Below are 22,216 nucleotides of genomic sequence, written 5' to 3'. Positions count from 1 at the left end.
CAAAGAGCTGCTTCTATTTGTCACAAGACCTTGAATGTTTTAAGGATGATTTTTTTCAAAATGCAGGTACCTTTTTTCTTATACTCAGTTTTCTTGCTTTCTCATATAAGTCAAGGAAATGAGCAAACACATGAAATTCAGCAGTAAAGTGTCACCCAGCGTGTCCCTGAAATCAGTGTCATTATGCACACAGATTAGATGCCTAATTGTGTGCAGAGCCATCTTGCAAATGTGGCCATAAATATTGGAGCTACACTCCCAAGTTGCCAGGTACTGTTCTCAGGAGTTTGTTCAGCATAAAATCCACTGGCCTTCAATGTTTAAACTATTGTATACCTTTTGTTACATTTTAGGAACATTTTACACTTGGAAATACTAGAAATTGTCTTTGGTCTCATTGTCATCTTGTTAAGATATTTTAGTGAACTCAAAGCTATTAGGCTATGAGTTTTCATAACTTATATTAAAAGAGCAGAGTCATTTCACCAACTGCCAGTTCAGCATAGCTGCAAAACAGGGAACAACTATTATGAGTTTTAAAAATAAGTGTTTTTAACAATCTGAATAAAATGCTCTCCTCCTCCCAGCTGCCCTCTTGTCTTCTATAATAGTATTGTTATAAAAGGTAGGCAAAATCCAAGTTTGTCTTGAAAGCAGTAAGGAAAAAGTATTTGTATACAATTACTAGAAAACTTTCATGCCAGAAAGAAAAGAATATACATCTTTCACATTGGCCCTCTCTATATTTCTTTCAGCACTACTGAGAAAGCAAAAGTAAACACAACATTCTTCACTTCCTGGCAGCTTTTCTTTTGGCACACTACATTGTACTTGAGTCTGTTGATCATGCCAGATAACATCACCAACACCGCCCTATGGGTTTAGGAAGAAACAGAAAAAAATGTTAAAGGTTAAAAAAGTTCTTGATGAAGGAAAGTACTGAGATACAGCCTCTTTGTCTGACTTGACCTCTTCAACTTATGCCTGGCTTAATAAAAGTGTTGTAGTATTAAAGTTTTCCACTTGAGGTACTCCATGACCCTGCACTCTGCTGCGTACTTGCCCAGAGAGGTAAACCCATCCAAAACAGGGAGTAAATTTCAACAACCCAAGCTAAGGCTTCCATCACTGAACACTTATCCAAACATATCTGCTTTATTCAGGATTGTATGTTCTTGATTTTTTCAACAGGTGTTCACTTAAAGGAACATAAAGGCTCTGAAAAATCCCTTAGCACTAGCAAGGTTAAACAAATTATACTAAGTGTTCGGTTTTGTATATATACAGCCTTCAGCTATTCATACACTTCCACTTACAACAATGAATTAGAGATTCTAAAAGACTGATTAACTCAGTAACATGTTCTGTGTTTGAACAAGTAAGATTTAGTGGTAAAAACTGGCAACTGCCCTATAACCTCCAGGGTAAGTGCATATGTTTAAAAATACTGTGAGACAACTTGTTCTTGTCTTTTCTAAACATAAAGTAACCTATGAACACAACACTCCAAGTGTAAAGAGAAAGTGAGACATAAGTCATATACATTGACTACATTGGTACCTGATGGTGGGGTAGAAAGTCTCTACCTTTTCATTTGCCAGCTGGAGGATTGGTCCCCTGATGGCAGGCAGAGAACTCTGTTTCTCCTGGTGGCTGCTCTCTGAACACCAGTGAAGCCTTTGGGATTTTACTTCATAGGGGCACTGAGGAGCAGTTCCACAGCAGAGATATGCAGAGACATTCACTGAGCTGCAACTTGCTCAGGGCTAACCTCAGGGGAAACCAACAATCCTAAACAGCAGCCATGAGGCTCAAAGGTCTTTGCTAAAAAGGACTCCTGGGGACATCCCCATCTTTAATAAAGCAGGACCATGGGAAATCTTGCCTTTCTTGCTAGATCTAGGATAAAGATTCATAAAGGAATGACCACACCTAAATGACAGCAGGGAACTGGGATTCTGGAGAGTTGCATTTTTTCACCTATGTTGTGTTAGAAGAAACAAAACGCTGAATAAAAGTTCAAGGAGATCCAAAGTGTCTCCAGATCAGAGGAGATGCAGGCAGAAAATTTCTATGGTTAAATCTGCTCATTTTTCCTCACACTTCTTCCTATGAAGTCAGTAAGTGTGTTTCATCAAGTTGAGGAACTCTATTTAAAAATGTGATAAGGAAAAATTGTCAGTCATTTTGGAATAGAAACTCCATGGGACAGAAGCCAAAGGCAGCAGATAGATTTTGGATGGTGCACAACAAGGCTGGCCAGGGACCGGAGTTGGGAACCACAGCATTCCTGAAAAGCAAATGTTCCTAATCCTGGCTCCCATCAAGCTTCGAGCTGTGGGGAAGTAGAAGCCCCTGCCTTACATGGAGGCAAGGTAGCATCTTGTCAGGGATCAGCAGCAGCTCAAAACTTCTAAGCAGGTCCAATTCCTGTAGTTTTTGCTGGCAAATAAACTCTCTCTTGGAAAAGATAAAAATAAAGGCTAGCACACCATCCTGGATGAAGTGTTGACCTCTGACGTCCATACCAGTTCAATTCCTTCTGGGGATGAAACAGTGTCACTTTCTCAAACCCCTGTACTCTGCACAGCCAGAGGAGATTTAAATAGCATTTCAGCAAATTCAAAACTGTATGGATTGATTTTGTACCACAGCTGTAATTTCCTTCTCCCTTTTCAAATGAGATGGTATTTAACAGGACAGTGAGAAGGTTCAGAAATATTTTCTGTAAGTCAGAATAAATTACACAGTGCTAGCAGAACAGCAGAAAGGCACATTTTTGGGGGCTAAATCATTGCAGCTGGGATGTTGCAGAATGCTGAATCTACTTTTATCCAGAGAGGGAGGAAAATCAGCCACAGAGCTCCTGTTTGCTTTCATTCTAACTAGCCACGCTCTTGCCAATTTACTGCAAAGTGTTCCAATCTCTTGTTAATACATCTACTACTGGCACCAACAGACTCAGTCATCTGAAATGTTCATTTAGAAGCAGTGATCAAAGAAATTAAGACCAAAAATGAATCTGGCATCTGAATCTTCAATTTCTACCCCAACTTTGGGTAGAGAAAGGAATACCCCGTAAGAACACTCCTTAACTGCCTCATTGCTTGGCATAGTGATTTTTAATTAAAAGGTATTGCTCCACACGCCTTTGACTTCAGAATTTGTGAAAATTCAGCTTTGTTTCAAAATTTGGGGACCAACATTAAAAGGAATGCATGTAAAAAAAGATGAAAGCAAATTTTATTCCACTGCTTGATTAGAAAGAGCTCAGTTTTCACATGTCACTGGAACAGAAAAACCAAAACTGAAGTCGGTGATGGAAACAACCAATTAATGGTGCCTTAGCAGCGATACGGCTATCACACGCACACTCATCACTCACTAAATGAGCCACTAGACTGAAGTAGCGCAGGCAACAGAGCCTGAAGCAACACCACCAATCTGCTGCTGTAGATATGATCCCTCTTTCTGTCGATCTATGAAGACTTTCCTTCTTTTTTTCTTCCGTCAGCTGATCACGTTTTCACCCCAATTTCTTTTCAAGCCAGGTGGTACTCGCCCGGGACCTCACTTCTGCTGTTCACCTGCGCCATGCCTAGCTGTGCCCTTCATTTCCCAGTCCCCATAGCCTCCCCATCCCTCAACCGCTTCCTGGTGAGCCTGAGCAGTGCCCTTACCGCGAATGGGTGAACTGCAGCAGGGATCTACCACCCCAGGACTTGCCATAGCTTTAACTGCGCCTGATCCCTTGGGGACCCCCTGGCGCAGCAGCCCGCAGCTTCCCGTGTCCTCAGAGCTGCCCTGCACCCAGCCTAACAGGGGCCTGCCCCAGTGCTACCACAGGGGCGGTTTCAAGGCGTAACTTCTAACCTAGCAGTGCGCCTAAATAACTACAAGAGATACTCCTTCAGATGCGCAAAAAGGCTGTGCAAGCGGCCCAAGTAAAAAACCTCAGCATCCGGGCGCCAAGCACAGGCGAGAGCAGCCCAGCAGGGCGAGAGGCGCCAGGGCACAAGGGCTTCCCCTCACTCAGCCCGGCTCCCCCCTCAGAGCGGCTCCCCACTCAGCCCGCCCCCCCTCAGCCCAGCTCTCTCCCCTCAGCACGGCCCCCCCCATCAGCCCGGCTCCCTCCTCAGGACGGCTCCCCCCCCCAGCCCGGATTCCCCCCCCCAGGCCGGATTCCCCCTCAGCATGGCTCCCCCCAGCCCGGATTCCCCCCCCAGCCCGGATTCCCCCTCAGCACGGCTCCCCACCCCCAGCCCGGATTCCCCCCCTCAGCACGGCCCCCCCCCCCAGCCCGGATTCCCCCTCAGCACGGCCCCTCCTCAGCACGGCTCCCCCCCAGCCCGGCTCCCCCCCAGCCCGGCTCCCCCCTCCCCAGCCCGGATTCCCCCTCAGCACGGCCCCCCCCAGCCCGGATTCCCCCCCCAGCCCGGCTCCCCCTCAGCACGGCTCCCCCGCCTGAGGGGCGGCCGCCAGCCTCCCGCGCGCGTCACGCGCCCCCGCAGGACTACAGCTCCCAGCAGCCTGCGCGCGGCCTCCTCCTATTGGCCGGCGCCGGCAGGAAGCGCCCTGCGGGGTGAAGGGTCAGGAGCGGCCGGCGAGCGGCGGTGCAAGGGAAGGCGCAGGTCTCTGCCCGCGGCCGGGCGGGCGTTGGGGTGGGTCCAGGCCGGCCCCGGGGGCAGATGGCGGTGTCCCGAGGGCGTTGGCTGCAGCCCGGCCACTTGTCTCAAGGAGCGGGATAGGGCTGAGATGACAGAGCCGGGAACGGCTACTGGGGGCCTGGCTCCGGGGGGTTGTGATGGGGCTGCAGGGGAGCGCGGTGCAGGCGGGGCCTGGGGCGGCGGTGAGGGGCTCGCTGCACGCAGGCGACAGGGGGCCGGGCTGGGCGAGGGGGTGCTGAGGCCTGTGTGCGTGACTTCAGTCCTATTGCAAAAGCAAAGCCGCGGTAGCATAGTGCTGTGCCGTGGCGGGCCAGGGAATCGGGGCTCGTGAATTTGCTTGTTTATGGGAACAGCATACTGGCCCCATGTTGCTGTATAGTGCATAGAAGAAGCGTGTATAAATGGCTCCCTCCCCTGGGGAGTAATAGTTTCCCTCATGTGATGTCAGGAGTACTTGAGAGATTTCTTTGCTGACAAGGCATTTATATTATGCTTATTGAAGGGTTTTTTTCTCTTGTTTCTAAAAACCTAACCTCTCCAAGGAGTCCATCATGGAAGAGTTTAAAGATGAAAGTCCACCTGAAGAATTACTTGATCACTTAAAGCTTTCTGATCAGAAGTCTTCAGAGACTGGTCCCAAAGGTGCACAGAATCCTAAAAACATTGAAAGGGAGTGTACACCATGTTCAGCCAAAGATTCCACCGCTGCAGATGAGTGTTTCCATGACTGTCATGACTCCTTTGAGGCAAAAGAACCTGTGCTGGATGATGAAGGGAATTTACAGAATGATGAGAATAGCGCAAGGAAGCAGACAGAACTAGATGAAGAATACTTACTAGAACTAGAAAAAGATATGCCAGAGGAAGAAAAACAGGTAATGCAAAGTAGCTATGTTGAATATACAAAGATACATTTTCAGTGTCCTGTTTCTGAATGGTCTGTGACTGGCATGAAAATGGACCTTTAAAACTCTCTTATGTGTCTAGTTTTACTGTTCTTCTGCTTTTAAGTAACAAATATTTTTGTTAGCTTTCCTTGCTGTTCTGAATCATAGCATTCTGTTGCAGATTTTTGCCTACTTCACCAGTGTATAAGGTTACTGCGACTTAGTGAGATTATAAGAAACAAAAATCTCCCTGTCTCATGTTACTTAGTTTGTGTGCATTCATTGTTTCACCTGATTAGCTGCAGAGTGCTTTTACAAAGCTCAGAGTAGGTTTCAGGATAGTTCTCATTATCTGAAAGGTTAGTTTATGTAATACAACTACTTAGGATTAAATTTGAAAGTAACCCTATAGATTACTTAAGCTTTAATCAAACAGAACATATTAAATGTGTGATTCTTTTTTTCCTTTCAGTGTGGTTACAGTGGACAAAATGTTTGGGTAATAAACTGGATAATGTTGTGGGGAGTAACAAAATAGGTCACAGGGGAAGTCCAACAGCCTCTGTAATGGTGTTTACTGCCCTGTAAGTCTGTGTGAAGCAGGTTTTTTTTGACCCTTAAGCAGTGGTGTCATTTGACTGCAGTTAGTTTTCAAGGTTCTAAGATATTATGGTCATCAAGTAGTTAGGGGAAAAAATATAACTTTATTTTTTTCTAACTTTGAGAAAACTTGTTAAATCACTTCCAGGATTAGACTCTGTTCACTTGAGTAATGTGGTGAATTTCTGTTGGTAATTGTGTTCTCACAGCAAATGGTGGAAGTCTTGCTACTGATTTAGGTTTTTTTTTTTCCCCTGATTTTTTTCAATTGTAGCTTGTAAATGGTGGGAGAGTAAAGCTATTAAATCTGTGTCCCAAAATCAGCTATTGCAATTTATTTTTTTTCCCCAAACACTATTTTTGACAAGTTACATAGCTTGAACAGGTCATGTTTCAAAGAACTGATCCAGCCTCTTAAAATCCGATTGAATTATCCAAACAAGCAGTTGGTTGTACTGAAAATTGAAATAGTGGTGTACTACTGTATTATTTGGCAGTTGGGAAGAAGATGGAATTCTGACGTGTTGTAACTTATGTGAAGGGAAGACTTCAGCAAACGTTATTTTATAGTCTTGCAGGCATGAATTAGATCTTATTTTAATAAAGGAAATGGAGCCCTTTCTGGAAGGCCAGCTGCACAATTTGGATCATGGGTAACACTGCATAACTGATTATGATGAGGCAAGAAGAGTGGAGTAGGGAATAGTAGCTGACAAAAGAAGGCAGGCAGCATCATATGAAAGCATTACTTCACAGGGGGAAGATAGTGTGTTGTATAGCTGTATATTATATATATATATAAAAAAAATATAGCTGTATAGTTTTTATACTGGAAACTCCCAAATCACCAGGAGCAAAAGAAATTACTATTGTAATGGACAAGTTCTACTAAAATGTGGCATTTGATGAAAATGAAGGGTCATATCCAATTAAATTTTTTTAAAGTCCTTAAAATATTACAAATGTTTCAGTGAATTTATAGGAGCTTATTACTCTTTTGTACAGGCAAGCTGATCTTTTCCAATTCAACTGACTCTGTAAAGCTGGACCATGCTTTCTTAACTGTTGGCTAGCTCTGTCTGTATGGTAAAAGTAAATGAATGTTGGCTTTACATTGCCCAAAAAAGTTGGAAAGAGGGGTTTGGCAGTAACTTGACTACACCATGGTCTTACTGTCAGCCTCTGTAAATGGAGAATGAGGGGCAGAAATATGCAGAGCTAAGATGCCAGAGGCAACCAAATGTCTTAAATTGTTACAAACCAGTATACAGAAATTTAATCAAGTTGTGTCTCAAATAGTTTCCTTGCTGGTAGGGTGGGATTTCTGACCAAAATATATCAGTGAAGACAAAAAGGTAGTTTTAAATCTGTAGTACAGGTAATTATGTTAATATAGAAGTTCCTTGAGATGGAAAAGCAGTACAGGATTAGCGGGTAAGGGGAACATGGAATATAATCTCCTTGAAGTAGAATGACATAAAATGTAACACTTTTCTGCTGCTTGACCTTGTAGAAGTATCTCCCTCTCTGTGTCTCTCAATTTTGACATCTGTAAAATCGGCATAATGATGCTAACCAAGATCTAATGATGAATAATAAGAGGGAGAAAAAATCTCAAGAGGTAATCAGGTGTATCCTTTGCCTCAAAAGGGCCTCTGGAGGTCATCTAGTCCAACCTCCTCCTCGAAGTTAGGTCAAATCGATCAGCCTGCCCAGAGCCAGGCCCAGAGAGGCTGGAGACTACACAGCCTCTCCGGGCCCCTGTTCTAGTGTTTAACTGCCCTCATGGTGGAAACTTTTTCCTCGTATTCAATTAGAATTCCCTTTGTTGCAGCTTGTGACCATTGGCCCTTCTTTTTCTGCATGCTTACAGAAAGAGTCCGTCTCCATTTGCTCTAGCAATAAAGCTTCCCCAAGCCACCTTTTCCTAAGGCTGAACATACTCAGTTCTCCTAGGCTATCTGTTTAGGTCATGATCCCCCGCAGTGTGCTGACCATCTTGGAGACCATCCACAGGACTCCCTCTGGAAAGTTTATGTCTCTCTCTCTCTCTCTCTTGGGTTTTTGGTTTTTTGGTTTTTATTTTCCAAATGGGGAGAACAATAAAATTGAGCACTCTCCAAATGCAGCCTCCCAGGTGCTGAACAGAGGGCAATAATCACTTTGCTTGACCTACTCACTATGCAAAAAGCATCCCTTTGCCCTTGTGCCTTTTCCAGTTCAGACTAAACCCTCCCTTTTTTTTACTTGTATTTATTGCTGTACAGCAAGGAGCATTGTCATCATGACTCACGATGAAGCTTCTGCAGCAGCCTGTAACTTGAAGGCAACTTGAGAGTTTCATAGACAAAATGCTAAAAACTGGGGCAAAATTATGTAGTAGAATTAAACTCTAGAAAGAGCATCAGGCCTGGAAATTGGGTGTGTTAGTTTTCGTGCTGCTCTTGTTTCTGTTGGATTGTTAGGTAATCACTTAATTTTGCACATCAAATTTTGCCTTCTGTAAAATGAGCAAAAGAATTGTGAATGTTGAATACTTGCATTCAGCTTTCTGGAACTCCATTGAAAGGTGCAGTGGGAGTACAAAATAATAACTTGAAAGCTGGACAGATGGCTTTGAGAAAGTATTGAGACAGCTCTCATCTTTCTGTAGGCTGATTTCCAGTGATATTTAACACTTGTGCCCTTCAGCTTGGTTTATGGTTATACCTAATGAAATGGATGGATTGGATCTCTTGGTACCACCATAACTATTAGATTGGCAATACTTACATTGTGAATTTTATGTTCCATGGAGAGCTTTCTGAGTGGATTATATAAGCAGTCTTTAAAATACAGCTATTTTTTTCTGCAACAAAATATTATTGGTATCTCTTATAAGTAGACCTTGAAAAATCCAGAAATTAGAGGGGAATTAGAAGCTTAGAGCTGTTGTTACAACTGTTGAAGTAGCCCATTTGCATGATCTCGCCTTACATCACCCTACATTCTCTGTGTAGTAAAACCATGGGGATGGGTCATTCCTGAATTGCCGCTGCAGCTTTCCCCATAGTATTTGGAATTGATGGCTACAAATTTTATTTTTATTTTTTAAAGTGTTCAGTATATTTTGGTTATGAAAAGGCTCTGTTAAATGATGCAGCTTTTGGGAAAAAAATACTGCAATTACAGTCTGAAAACAGTTGCTGTACATCCATTTATTCAGTTTTTCACACATCTTAAACCTCCTTCCAATAACTCAAAAGGTCATTTTTGATAAGGGCGACATGATTTTTGTTTTTTGCAGCTGGAGAAAATGAGACAGAAATATTCAGAACTTACTTGACTGTTTAGGTTGTGACCAGACACTCAGCAGCAGTGCTGCATTTGCTACTTAGGCAGTCCTTGATCAGTTATTCTCAGCCCCCTGCTGCCTCCTTCATTGTGCTGGCACACCTCTCTGTGTGAATGTGCAGTGAACTAGTTACAGGGAATGATTCAGATGAAAAATAATGCTCTATTTTTAGATCAAGGGCGGTGCTGGTAAAAGTAGACATCAAATGTCAGCATCGTGATGGCATACAGGGGTAAATGGATTTTCTTCAATTAGACTGCTTGCCTAAATAATAAAAACTTCCTATGAACAGTGGTTGCAGCACCATAAACTATATACTCAAGTCATAAGGAGATCTGGATGTTAGCCCTGCTCAAATCAAATTTATGCAGCTACATCTTAATGTATTTTTTTTTAAACTAAGATCATTGTTGTGTGTTAGCAGCTTTAATAAATAAGTTCTTCTGAGTGATGTTCTCCAATAACTAGGCTGTAGAAAAGAAAATCTCTAATTTATTCTGGAGATGCAAAGATATTCTAGTCCTTGCTCTGTGTGTTTATGCATATCCTATATGTAACCTTTCATGGTAGCAGCTCTAAATCTCATCCATGCAGAAGCTGCTGCAGAGATCAAACTGAAGGAGTAAGCAGTTGTGCATTTTCTCTGCTATATTTCGAGAGTCCCATATAGCGAGATTTCTAATTTTAAGCAACAGGAATTGCTTCCAGGGAAACAGTACTGGTACCATAAGAAATCTTCTCTGCACAATAAAACAAAGTTAAGAACTTGAAGGGAGGGATATTAAGACACAAACCTGCAAGAACTATTCTTAAAAACACATGTAGTGTAGAGCCTGCTTACTTGCCTGGACTTGTAACTAAGCTTTTGAAGAATTAAGCAGCCTGTAATGAAATTCATTTTATAAATTTTTTGTTGTTGTTTCAAAAGCATGCTGATTGTTGCCTCAGAAGAGGCACTGAGCGGTAAATGGCTTTTGATGCATTACAAACAGATTTTTCTGGTTATTTGTCATTGACAGTGATGGCTTTGACGTTGGTCTAGTCTGCAGAATTAATCAGAAGACACCCAACAGCTGTTGCATGGTAATTGTTTCAGTCTGACCTGGTCCTCTTCTGGAGGGACACCCATTAATTACGAGTTTATCCAGCAACAGGATTCCGATTCCCTCATGCTCTTCCATCATGACAGATGTTGTCTTGTTCATTGGGCCTTATCTGGCAAAGACTTAAGCACCTGGCATAGTAAGCTCTTATTTTGGATACAGAACACTACTTTCTAGCTGCTAGAAGACCCTGGAATAACTATCTAATATTCCTCAAAAGCAGTTCCCTCCTTTGGGCTGTTGCGTGTGCGTTATTGCTACAGCTGGCTGTAGTCATGCTCAACTTTTGTTTTAACACTAGGAAATGTGTCAGCAAGACAAGGAATACAGCTCTAGTAGAGGAGATTCTGGGTTAGTATCTTGCTAGCAAATCTGTAAGAATTAAGTGAAACTGATCTTTGAGAAATAGTATTTTTGAGTTATACCTGAGATTTTTTCAGTTCTGGGCTAAACAGTAAAATTCCCTTTTTTCTTTCTTTTGGGTTTTTTTTTTTCTGTTTTCTCCAGAAGTTCTGGGCTGTGTTAAGAGGATGCTGTCTTAATCAAGAAAATTCCTTTAAACTGCTCCTCTCCCCACCATTTCTTCTCCATGCTTCAGGTTGATCCCATTGTTCTTCCATAAGTTATAGCTTCTGTGTAGAATTTGCTTTTCCAGGGGCTGAAGAACCAATCTGGGATTTCTTCTGAGGTGGTTTCTCAGGTGTCGTCATGCATTTCAGCGTTTTGTGTTTTCCTAGTTCCATCTGTCTAACATTATGTAATCACCTTGACTCTCAAAGCTCCTTTTTTTCTATAGCATTTACAAAATCAGAGCTAAGGTACAAAATGGAAGATGGGATACAGTGAAGCAAGTCATATTTTGGAGCAGTCCTCAGGTGTTGATCATTTGGAGATGGTCTCAGAACTCTTTCCAGGAAGGTTTATGTGGTTGGACCAAAAACCCCCAGATTATTAGTACATGAGACAGTCCAACTGACTGCACAGCAGTAAAACTTACTACATAAGTTACTGACAAATATGAATAAGGAATATGCTTTTTGTTAACAGCTCTCATCAGCTTTCAAAAATTTTTGTATAGCAATAAAACTTGTAAGACAGTTGGGTTTTGAAGGCATCACAATGCAGTCTTGTGAAATAAAGTAAAAGGTGATCCCCTTATTCAAATGACCTACTTTAATAACCTCAATCCTGTATACAGTAGAGCACCAGTACTAAATATGCTATTGTTTTTGTTCAAATTGGAGGAAAAAATGGATTGCTAGATTAAAACTGTCCTGTCTTATGGATTGCAAAACAGAGTAAAACATCATGTTGTATTTTCTGAGTTAAAGCTTGGAGAAGTGCATTTGAGAAGTGTACCTGTATCTGCTAGAGTAATTAATTCCAAGTGCTGGTGAGAAGAACCTTGATAAAATCTGGAGTTAGGCTCCCTTGTGTTTTGTAGTTCTTTGGATTATGTTTTTAAACAAACATAAAAGTCTTTTGCTGGGTGGCAGTTTAAGAGAAAGAGTGAGAAAGTATACCTTTCAGTGCTGCTATCTGATTTTAGTCTTAGGTTCATTTTTGCATTTTTCTGGTAGATGTTGATACTGTCAAATGGAGATAACTTGTGGTGGAGATGGGTTAAGTGGTCAGCTCCACTTTTCTGAGTGAAGTTGTTTCCTCTGGAACAGGAACAACTGAATGGCATGTATTGTCACTCGGGAATAGTCATATTTAGTCTGGTGTGTTAACTTCAACTTTTAGACTGTCTAGTATGGATGTGACCTATTGTCTCTGGAAGTGCTGCTTACGATTTCAGGAAAAAGGTGGTGATTTGGCCGTAGGAAGACTGGTAAGTCTTTACCGTGGAGTTACAATCAGCAGAGATTGGCCAAAGTCTAGTGATGCTTATTACTCTACCTCTTGAGTGTAGAGGGCAGATTTGGCACAGTTTTCAAGTGACAACTCTAGAAGTATTTGAAAAAGAAAATTTTTTGAGTGACTACAACCTTAAACTGAAATTCAAATACCTGAATGCATGATACAGCAATAGCTTCACAAAACTGCAGGGGGAAGCAGATGACTACTAATGGATGACTTGGAAATAGAATTGGTATTTAAAGCTGAAAAATGTGTTCTTTATCTGTTTAAATTCCTTGCTTCTGTGCACCCTTTGAACTGCAGTAATTTTAAATTGACTGCTACTTGGTGACCTTACAAACTGGTATATGAGATGATGCAGATGTGCATTGTCACATTGTATAAATAGCCTTGCAGAGAAGAGAGTGCGCATTTTCAGCTCTTGAAAAAACTGGAGCCAAGAACAGTTCCCTAGCAAAGTTAGATCAATTGATCACATAAAATGCATAGGAACAGCCAGAGGAAGCATAGTTGGAAGCATTACAAACTGAGGGTGTTTGTCCTTCAGCTCTCACCAGCTATATTTAAGGATTTTACTTCCAGCACTTTTAAATTGGTTACTTACAAAATAAACAGTGAAAATGTGTAGGCTCCTTTCATCTCTAATAGTAAAAACAAAAGCATTAAAGCCTTATTCTACCCTTGAATTTTTTGGCAGAGCAGCTGAGGTCCAAGGACTGTATTTGATGGCCTTTTTTTTTTTTTTTTTTTTTTTTAATTGTGTACTTTATTGTCAGAAGGCCAAAACTGTCTTTTCTCATTGCTTCAGGTCAGGTCTTAATCTTCAGTATCTCTAGCTTGCCGGGCAGGTTTATGTTAAGATCCTAATTTCTTCAGAATATGGACAACTGTAATTCAGTATCCAAATCTGTAAACATTTCTTATCAGATCCTTTAAGAATCATATTACTAGTTAAATGTCATTATTTATTCTGGACTTCAAAAATTTTTTGACTTCGTACATAAAAATCTAACGCCTGCCACTTGGAATTTGTCATCTTTGTGTTAATAAAATCTGAAAAAAAAACAACCAAAAACAAACCCTTAACATTTTGAAGACTTTGAATAGCAGAAAATTGTAATGGAGTGTAAGTTGGGGAAGTTGTGCCTGACCCCGATATTGTATATGAGCTGCTTCAGGGAACGTAGTGGTTCAAGATACCATTTCCTCAGGCAGAGCATTCTAGGAGTTCAGCCTGACCTACTTCCCTCACCGAGGAAAGGGTAGCCTGCCCTGCAGCGACTTACATCTTTTTCTGAAAAATGAGTGGGTGGGGACACTGAAATGACATTGTGCAAAATTTGTCCCAAGGACAAGTCACTAACAATTTTTTCATTCTGGGGCTGATACGATCACAGTAAACTGATGACCAGTCAATTTGCAATTGTCCATTGAAGCTGGAAATGTAGCACACTGAGTAAAGAGGTTATGTCTTCTAACAGCAGTTTAGATTCTGGTGTTTTGTTGTTTGGTTTATTTTACCCTGAATTTGACTAGAAGACAGATTCTAACAGCATCCATTGGAGCAGTCCTTTCAGGTTAAGTGTAAATTCCTCCAAAATAGTTGACTTTCCACTGCTTTTGTGTTAGATTTTCTGTTAAAGAAAGGTATGTGTGTGGGAGTAAATTAAGTATTACTGCATGCATTTCATTCATATTATTTCATGCATTATTTCATAAATATCATGGTGTGCTTTAGAGGGCAGCATGTTTAGGATGTGACGTGCTAATATGTATGCTTTTACATTTTGTAGAAAAGCTGGGGAAATTTACCTTTAGGGATAGTCTCCTACTATGTATTGCTTATGGGTCATACTTCAAATACAAATCCATAATGATGCTTGAGGTACCCTATAGACTTTAGCTTTTTTAAAAATACTGTGAAAAATTGTAGTTTGGAATCTAAGGGACAGCCTGAACCCCATAATACAGGGATGTCTTGAAAACATTGGGCAAGCTGTAAGAGAAATAGTGGTTTGGAAGCAGGACTGCATTGTCGGCGTTGTTGCTTTCCAGGGAGCTGAGTAAGCTGCAAAACCATATAAGGTGGTAACAACGCTGCTGGCTTCTGAAACGTGCTTAGACACCACCTTTTCTGGTCAAATAGTCAGAAGTGACCGCAAGACTGTCGCTGACATTTGTACGTCTGTAACGGTTGGATGACTAATAGTCCTCTGTCCTTCAAGTTTGTGCAGTTTGATTCACAGGCGAGAGGACATAGCGAGGAACAGGCTTTCGGAGGAGGAGAGCTGTATGAGTCATCAGCTTCCCGGTGTGAGTCCCTAAGCTCTTTGGTTGCTCAGAACATTCAGCAGCCCATGTTTCCCCAGTGAACATGGCCGTACAGCCACACTGGTCTTTATTCTATGCTGGTGAGGTTCCAGCTCACAGTCCTCTTGGCTACCTGAGAAGGAATCCCACAGTTGAAGAATTTATTATTTTTTTTGTTCCTTTTACAATTTTTTTTAAAATATAAAGCTTGTTCTCCTGAAGCCTTCTTGCTTTTTATATTAGTATTTAATATTTAACCAGGGTAAGCACATAATACTTAGTAATAACTTTTAATAAAATTAAGCAAAATAATAATAATACAGGTAAAGCTTTTCATCCGGTATTCCTTGACTGTAGGGTTTCTGCATCAGGAGTACTGTGGCCGTGCTGCAGTTTTCATTTCATACCCCCCCAAAAAAATGGCTTTTGTTATTGTAGAGTTGTAACTCCACCTTATGCAACAGTGAATCTGTTAATGGCACTTAAAGGCCAGTTCTAAATAGGTCATGAGCAATGAAGTCAATAGGGCTAGTGTTTCAAGCATTTCTTTTCTTCAGTGAGGGTTGTCTGTGTAGATCTTTCACGTTTTCCAGTAGGATCATCATCTCTAAACCTGTTCTGTGCTGAAATCTGGCTGCTTTGTTCACTGGTATGAAAATGACTTCTGTTGTGCTAACTTTGACTTTATATGCATTCAAGAAGTTTTACCAATTTCTTTCTGTGGAGGGCCAGCTGCGATGTGCAGTGACCTTGCTGGAGCTGTTCTGCCTGGCACTTTGAAAGTTTGGGTGCAGCTTTCAAATGCAGTTAACATGCTCCTTCAGCTGAACGTGCACCATTCAATTCACATTGAAGGGTGCATTGTAATTCACATTACAAGGGTAATTCACAAATAAACCTGTGCTCTTAATGCAGCTTGTGTCTGAAATGCTTAAACTTGTTTGTATACTCATATTTAGAAAGCACCAACTGGCCTGCATATATTGGTGCAAGTGACATTGTGGAAGGACTTGTGTAGGTTTGTCAGTCCACCCTGGAGGAAAGCCAGTTTCTAAACAGTGGTGCATGTTTTGTCTGACCTATGGTTTGGGTTTTTTTAAATGAGAGGAGCAATGAGTTTTAGAAAACATATTTCTAAAACACAACGGGCGATAGGAAAGAATGTAGTGATCCTAGGCATGTATTGAAAGGGTCAGAGGATGTTTCACTGTGTAATTTTTTTGTGTCAACTGAATGCCATTCCGCTGAGCCTAGTTTTCAGAGCATTATGATCTGTTATTACTAAGATGGTGACAGCAGCCAGGTGAATTACTTTCCAAAACCAATAAAAGCAAGAGGAGAGAACCTCTGATTTTGTATTGTTTGTCAGTTACTTGGCAAAGCTGTGAGATGGTGCACTGCTCCACAAAGAGTACTATATTTAGCTGTTTCCAAGGAGATGTTCTGTGCGATATTGATAATTGCATTAATCCTTGATTTACACAATCTGCAGGAAACTGCTCCTTTTCCTAGTGTTGGCTTTTTAATTGCTCAATGATCTGTAATTCATAGACATATATAAGGATGTCTATTTGTGTATGCATGTGTGTTCGGCGCAAAATCAGTGGTCAAATGATCATTTTTCTACCACAAAAATTATTCATGAACACGAGCATTGCCTCTTGATGTTACTGTCTTACTTACACTGCTTTGTTTTTACTTCTGTGAGGTATGTCTGCATGTGAAAGACTTCCATTGTAAATAGGTTGAAGAGATGGCTTGGTGACATCCTGTGCTTTCTGTGTCAAAGGCTAAGAGCATTCATGTCGACTTCACTTGTGCCAAGAGTACTGTTAAGATATTCATGGTTGAAAACACAACTCTGCTCAGCATGTGCAATTTTCACTGTGTAACAGAACAATCTTCCTGTCTCTGGGTCTGATGGTTTAGTCACTCTCTGCATAAGAAACCTTTCAGGGCAGTATTATCCATGAACCCGTTTCTACTGCAGTCAGCTCAACATGCTTTGTACATCTCTGAAAGTAATTACCAATTTCTGAGGTGGAATTATTTCAGGCAAAACCTTTGAACTCTACATCTAACATATATTCTACATAGTTGACCTGCTCTAGTTGAATTAAACTGAGTTGGAAAGGAGAAGCAAATAGCCAGTTAAAAAGCCAACATATTAGTTTAAATATGTAATTCACTATGAATCCTCTTTCTGCATACTGTTGTCCATGAACTGGAATTCTTTAATTGCCTTGTTGTTATACTACAGTGTTTCATAGATATAAAGTGTATCATGTCAGAGTGACTACCAGAAAGTGATCTTGGTACTAGTTAGAATTCTTGTTATATTTTATTCTGATTTCCATTCATACTTCATTTGGAACTGCAGCTGACCTACTTGTTCATTTCAATTAAATACTTTGAGACATTGTCTTTTCTTTTGTAGAAAAGAAGAAAGGAGAGCACAGGGCTGAAGGAGAAAGGAAATGAGCAGTTCAAGAAAGGAGGTGGGTTGATAATGTTTTAACATCATATGGATGTTAAAGAATCTGAAATTAGTACTTAGCCATCATGGTGATGTTGCAGAAAACCCACAGGAAGATCTCACACCTATTATTGTTCAAATGTATCATCTATATCATTTTTCATCATCATTGAGAGAACAGAAAGAGATAGCAGACCTCCTTAAGAGTTAAGTTTAAATCACAAAGCCTTGTATTACTAAAGCAGGATTCTCATGAAAGGGAAGTGTTTAAATCCAAGAACATGATACAGAATTGACTGCCTTCCAAGTGCCAAGGTTTCTTTTACTAATCAAAAAAGAGTTCCACTAGGCTAGTTTTGCTAATGTGTGTGCTTAGAATTGATGCAGGACTCGGTGGCCCAGTAGCTCTCTCATACCTTTGTACATTTGCATGTTTCCTTTTATCCACTGGCTCTATCTGTTACATATTTTATTTATGTATGTGTATATACAGACATCTATATGTATGTATACACAGAGATGTAAGTACACATAGGCGTGCATATATGTATATGGATACACATGTATATGTGTATATAGAGATGTATACACGTGTATAAATAACTGTACCAATGCCTTTAATTAAAAAACATAAAGGAGGAAGTGTTTTTGACACCTGCCTTTCATTTAATTTTCTGGTGGCTAGAGGATTCACAAGGAAATGAGGACATGCAGATTTGTACTTGCCTCAGTCAGCAGGGACACAAACAAGTAACTTCCCCTTCCCAAAAGTATACCCTGACAACCAGACAGTGGCCTTCCTGTGGGAGGTCTCTTATTGTGTGCTAAGAGAGGAGGATTCCTGGGGAATGATTTACGAGTTCAGGCAAGCTTCAGAGCAGGCAGAAGAAAGCCGCTTGGACCATGAAAGCAGCAAGCCTGTAATGTTGGCTGAATCACCCTGTGAAGTCTCATCCATAGCCTTTTTGACAAATTCTTTTGCGGATCTTTTCAGAGAGCCTGCCATAGTCCTTACTGATCAGAAGTACACGACCTCTTAAGCACCTGGATGGTCACCAGCTAATGTGCACAGGAAGAATTGCGCTGTTTTGAGGACAGTGTGTTTGTCAGCTGGCAGGACATTGTTCAGAGTCAGTACAGGGCCTTTTCACTCTTGACTCTACTTTTATTAGAAAATTAATAACTTGATAATCCCATGTGGTTTACCGCTGCTCCTTGCTTTAGATCAGACTTGATAATGGATGACCTCCGGGTGATAATGGGCTTGTGGCAACTGACCTTTGAGTCAGTCACTGAAGATGATGTGACAAAATATCTCCATAACTGCTTTAAACAGGTATCAGTGCAGTGACGTGCTTCCTTACAGATCAAGAATATGCTTAATCTAAAGAGATTCTACAACTAAGCCTGGTAACTCAAATAGAATTAAACAATTCCAGGGATGAGAATTATATTCACATCATGCTGCACTTGTTACATTAAGCTCAGAACTATATTTCTGCTTTTACAAGGGTGTTGATTTGAAAATGATTGTCTTTGATCTATGTGCTACTCAGGTACGTACTTTGTGAGCAGCTACTGATTCTGGTTTAATATTGCATCATATACTGAGAAATGTTTCTAAAGAATTCATCGTAGCCATGTGGTTCACTGATTGTACTGGCATTAGAAATAAATGTTCTGTTTTGGTTTTTTTTGCTATTGCACCTGCAGACTATGGAGAGGCAGAAGACTCTTATACGAAGGCTCTGCAGATTTGTCCAGCCTGCTTCCAGAAGGATAGGGCTATTTTATTTTCGAACAGAGCTGCTGCAAAAATGAAACAGGTGAATATTCTTTATATTTTATGAAACATCATGTATTGATTATATGACAAACGCAGTAATGAAGTCATTAGGATACATAAAGGGGGCAAAGGCATAAAGCTGTCTGCAGGTTTTGCTGCTTGCTAAGTCTGTCGTGCTCCTGGTAGAAATGCTGCAATGCTTGGTTTTACTGAGGATGAATACAAACCTGAAAGTTGCAGTTGGAACAGCTGTTGAAAGTTGCTCTGCTGCATTATGTTTGAAACACTAATTTTTTTTTTCAATCTCCCTATTGTAATCAAATTCAAAGTTTATGTGGAACAGATGTCTTTAGGTATGTTTAATGTATACAGACCATATATTAGATTGTTTAGAATTTTAGCTAGTTAGTGTTTTTTCTAAAAGCCTGTTTGTCATATACTTGTCTTAATTTAATTGGATAAAATGCTTTGAGGCATAAGCAGGAGTTCCTAACTATGGCTTTATTAATTCAGTTAGTCTGCTTCCTTCACAGTTGCTATAGTAGGACAGACCTAGATAGCAGGGGATGGTCTGGATAGAGTGGCTGCAGCTTTCTTCATGTTTTCTATTCCTTGACAGGTGCTCAGATCATAGAACCATAGAATCACAGAATGGTTTGGGTTGGAAGGGACCTTAATCATCCAGTTCCAACCCCCCACCACAGGCAGGGACACCTTCCACCAGGGCAGGTCACTCAGAGCCCCGTCCAGCCTGGCCTTGAGCATCCCAGGGATGGGGCACCCACAGCTGCTCTGGGCAGCCTGCTCCAGGGCCTCACCACCCTCATAGTAAAGAATCTCTTCCTTATACCTAACCTAAATCTCCCCTCCTTCAGTTTAAAGCCATTCACCTTGTCCTGTCCCTACAGGCCCTTGTACAGAGCCCCTCTCCAGCTTCCTTGTAGCCCCTTCAGGCACTGGCAGCCTTCTGTTACCAGAATTGGCAATATACTTAGGTAGCATGGATGGCATAGAACACGGTCTGTCTGAACAGAACTTTTCGATTCTTTAGGAGGAGGAGATGCTAAGAATTGGGGAGAAACCACTCTCTATTTTTGCCTTTGTTTTTAAGATTAAATTATTACAGAAAAATAGTACAGTAACTCCTGTCCTCAGTTTATCCTCCTGCAAAGGGAACATTCTGGCAGTTTTCCTCCAGTATTGGGACAGATGCAGCTTTGCCTAGAGATGTACCTTGCAGCCAACCATATTTAGGCATAAATAAAACCAGTTCTTACTCAGCATAGAGTATTCTTGTTTGGCTAGAATTTTCTAATTTGCTGTTGGTATACTGAATTGTTTGAGCAGACAAGTTAAAAATGGAATAAAATCTGTAATAGATGCTGGAACTTTTCAAATATGAAAGCTGTAAACCGAAAAACCTTGTAATCCAGATGTCAAGTATTTATATCACTGGGAAACTAACCCAGTAGTCTCCAAAGCAGCCCCAGATGTTAAAAGATCAGTGGAACCTGACAAAGAAATACATTACTTTGGAGATTGATTTTTATTACTAGTAACTTACCCATTAAGTTTGTTCTTCCATACCTGTTGCACCTATTTGCTTTGCACTACAGTAAAAGCTTGTGAGGCACTCTTCTCTGAGACAGCTTCTGGTTTATGGAGGAGGAAATAATTCCTTGGGTGTAGAAAGATTACTACTACTTCAATGAACAGTACAAGCACAGAACAGCCTGGTTATTTTATTAATTTTTTTTAAAAGCAGTCTTAGTTTGGGTGAAAATTGGATCTTTTTTGCTATTTTCCTTGTTTTGTTACAAGCAAATTGCTTAACTCTCATCTTTCAAGTATAGTTGTCTGGCTGCACTAAAATCTTGTCCTTACCACTTCTGGAAGTCTCATGCATTTTCCCTTGTAGCAAACCCTGTATTACTGCTAAAGGTAGTATCTGCTTTCCAAATGTCTTACCTCATACTGACAGGAATTCATCTGGGACTCTTGGGAACCATCTATTCCAACCCCTTAATTAATTGACAAAGGTAGAAAAGCCGTAGCTGGGTTAAGCCAAGGCCTGCAGATGTGACTCAGCCTTTTGACTGTAGCTTGCTGCCGGCTGTTCAGTGCAGACGATTAGTGGGGCAGCCGTGCAATTTGAACACTGGCAGCCTTCACCGAGAGGAAGCTAATCACTGCTAAAGAGCTTTACATCAGAAGCAACGGTATGAAAAGCCTTCATTACATGAACGTGCCAGTTCTTTGGACAAACCTTTTTGCTTGCAATTGTAAATAACCTGTTTCCCAAGAAATATGACTTAAACATAACAAAACTATTTTGTGTTCCAGGTCAAGACAGAAGCTGCCCTAAGTGACTGCAGCAAAGGTATGACTTTTTTTGTTTGGGTTTTTTTCCCCCCTCTATGTGCTGCTCTTGTGCCAGATCCTTCATGCATAAATTATGCCATTTAGTGCCTTACTGCAGAGCTGTAATTTTGAGCATAAGGGTCTTTAAAGAATTTAAAGAAAGGCTGTGATGGAATACACCTGAATCTGGAATTACTTATATTATTTATTTTGTAAAATGCCTATCAAAATTTTCCTGTTTGTAATAATTTACTTTCTATTCTCTTGTGCCAATAAGGCTGCTCTTTGTACTTCTTTTTAACAGGAAAGTCTTTTTATTATGGAAGGTGTTTCCTTACACCTACTATTTGAAACCTACTTACACCTGCCATTTGCCCCCCCAAACCTTGGTTTAATCCCCAAGAACTGTGAAGCTTTAGAAAAGCATTATCAAGTCCCTTTTGTGCAAGTGTTTTGCTTTGTCACAAGGGCTTATGCCCTCCTGTTCTTGTCCTGCATAGTTTTCTCTCTGCAACTGCTGGTGAAACGATTTCAGCTGTGCATTGCTTTATTGCTTCCACCCACTCACTCATGCTTAAGTATTTGTTAAATTCCCCACAACAGCTGGGCAAAAAAAGTCCAAATTACCAATCCAAAAACTAATCCGATGGCTGCGTACCAGTACCGCTTGTACAGTAAATATGAGTTTGTATGTGATACAGGTATCTTGAAGGTAACAAATTTTAGCTGGCTTCTGTCACTCTGGGGGTTTGCCTTGTTTCGGTGGTGATGCATTTTGAAAAATGCTTCTGATAATTTTGAGGAGGCTGAAAGGGAATCAGGCTGCTTT

At 40.9% G+C, this 22,216-nt stretch overlaps 1 protein-coding gene across 1 annotated transcript in view; it reads left to right on the top strand.

Annotated features, from left to right (window-relative positions):
- The first annotated feature begins 4,559 nt into the window (after nt 1-4,559).
- TTC1 (tetratricopeptide repeat domain 1) overlaps nt 4,560-22,216 on the top strand; it is a 33,941-nt gene continuing 16,284 nt past the window's right edge. Inside the window, exons 1-5 of the mRNA XM_055718230.1 lie at nt 4,560-4,631; nt 5,210-5,542; nt 17,202-17,262; nt 18,954-19,066; nt 21,370-21,406. Coding sequence (XP_055574205.1) covers nt 5,219-5,542; nt 17,202-17,262; nt 18,954-19,066; nt 21,370-21,406 — 535 coding nt within the window. The 5' untranslated portion in view covers nt 4,560-4,631; nt 5,210-5,218. The remainder of the gene's footprint in view (nt 4,632-5,209; nt 5,543-17,201; nt 17,263-18,953; nt 19,067-21,369; nt 21,407-22,216) is intronic.

This window comes from Falco cherrug, chromosome 8 (genome assembly GCF_023634085.1).
Source record: "Falco cherrug isolate bFalChe1 chromosome 8, bFalChe1.pri, whole genome shotgun sequence".
Classification (NCBI taxonomy): Eukaryota; Metazoa; Chordata; class Aves; order Falconiformes; family Falconidae; genus Falco; species Falco cherrug.
The sequence above is the reverse complement of the archived record's forward strand: the minus strand, read 5'-3'. Positions and strand labels throughout refer to the sequence as shown.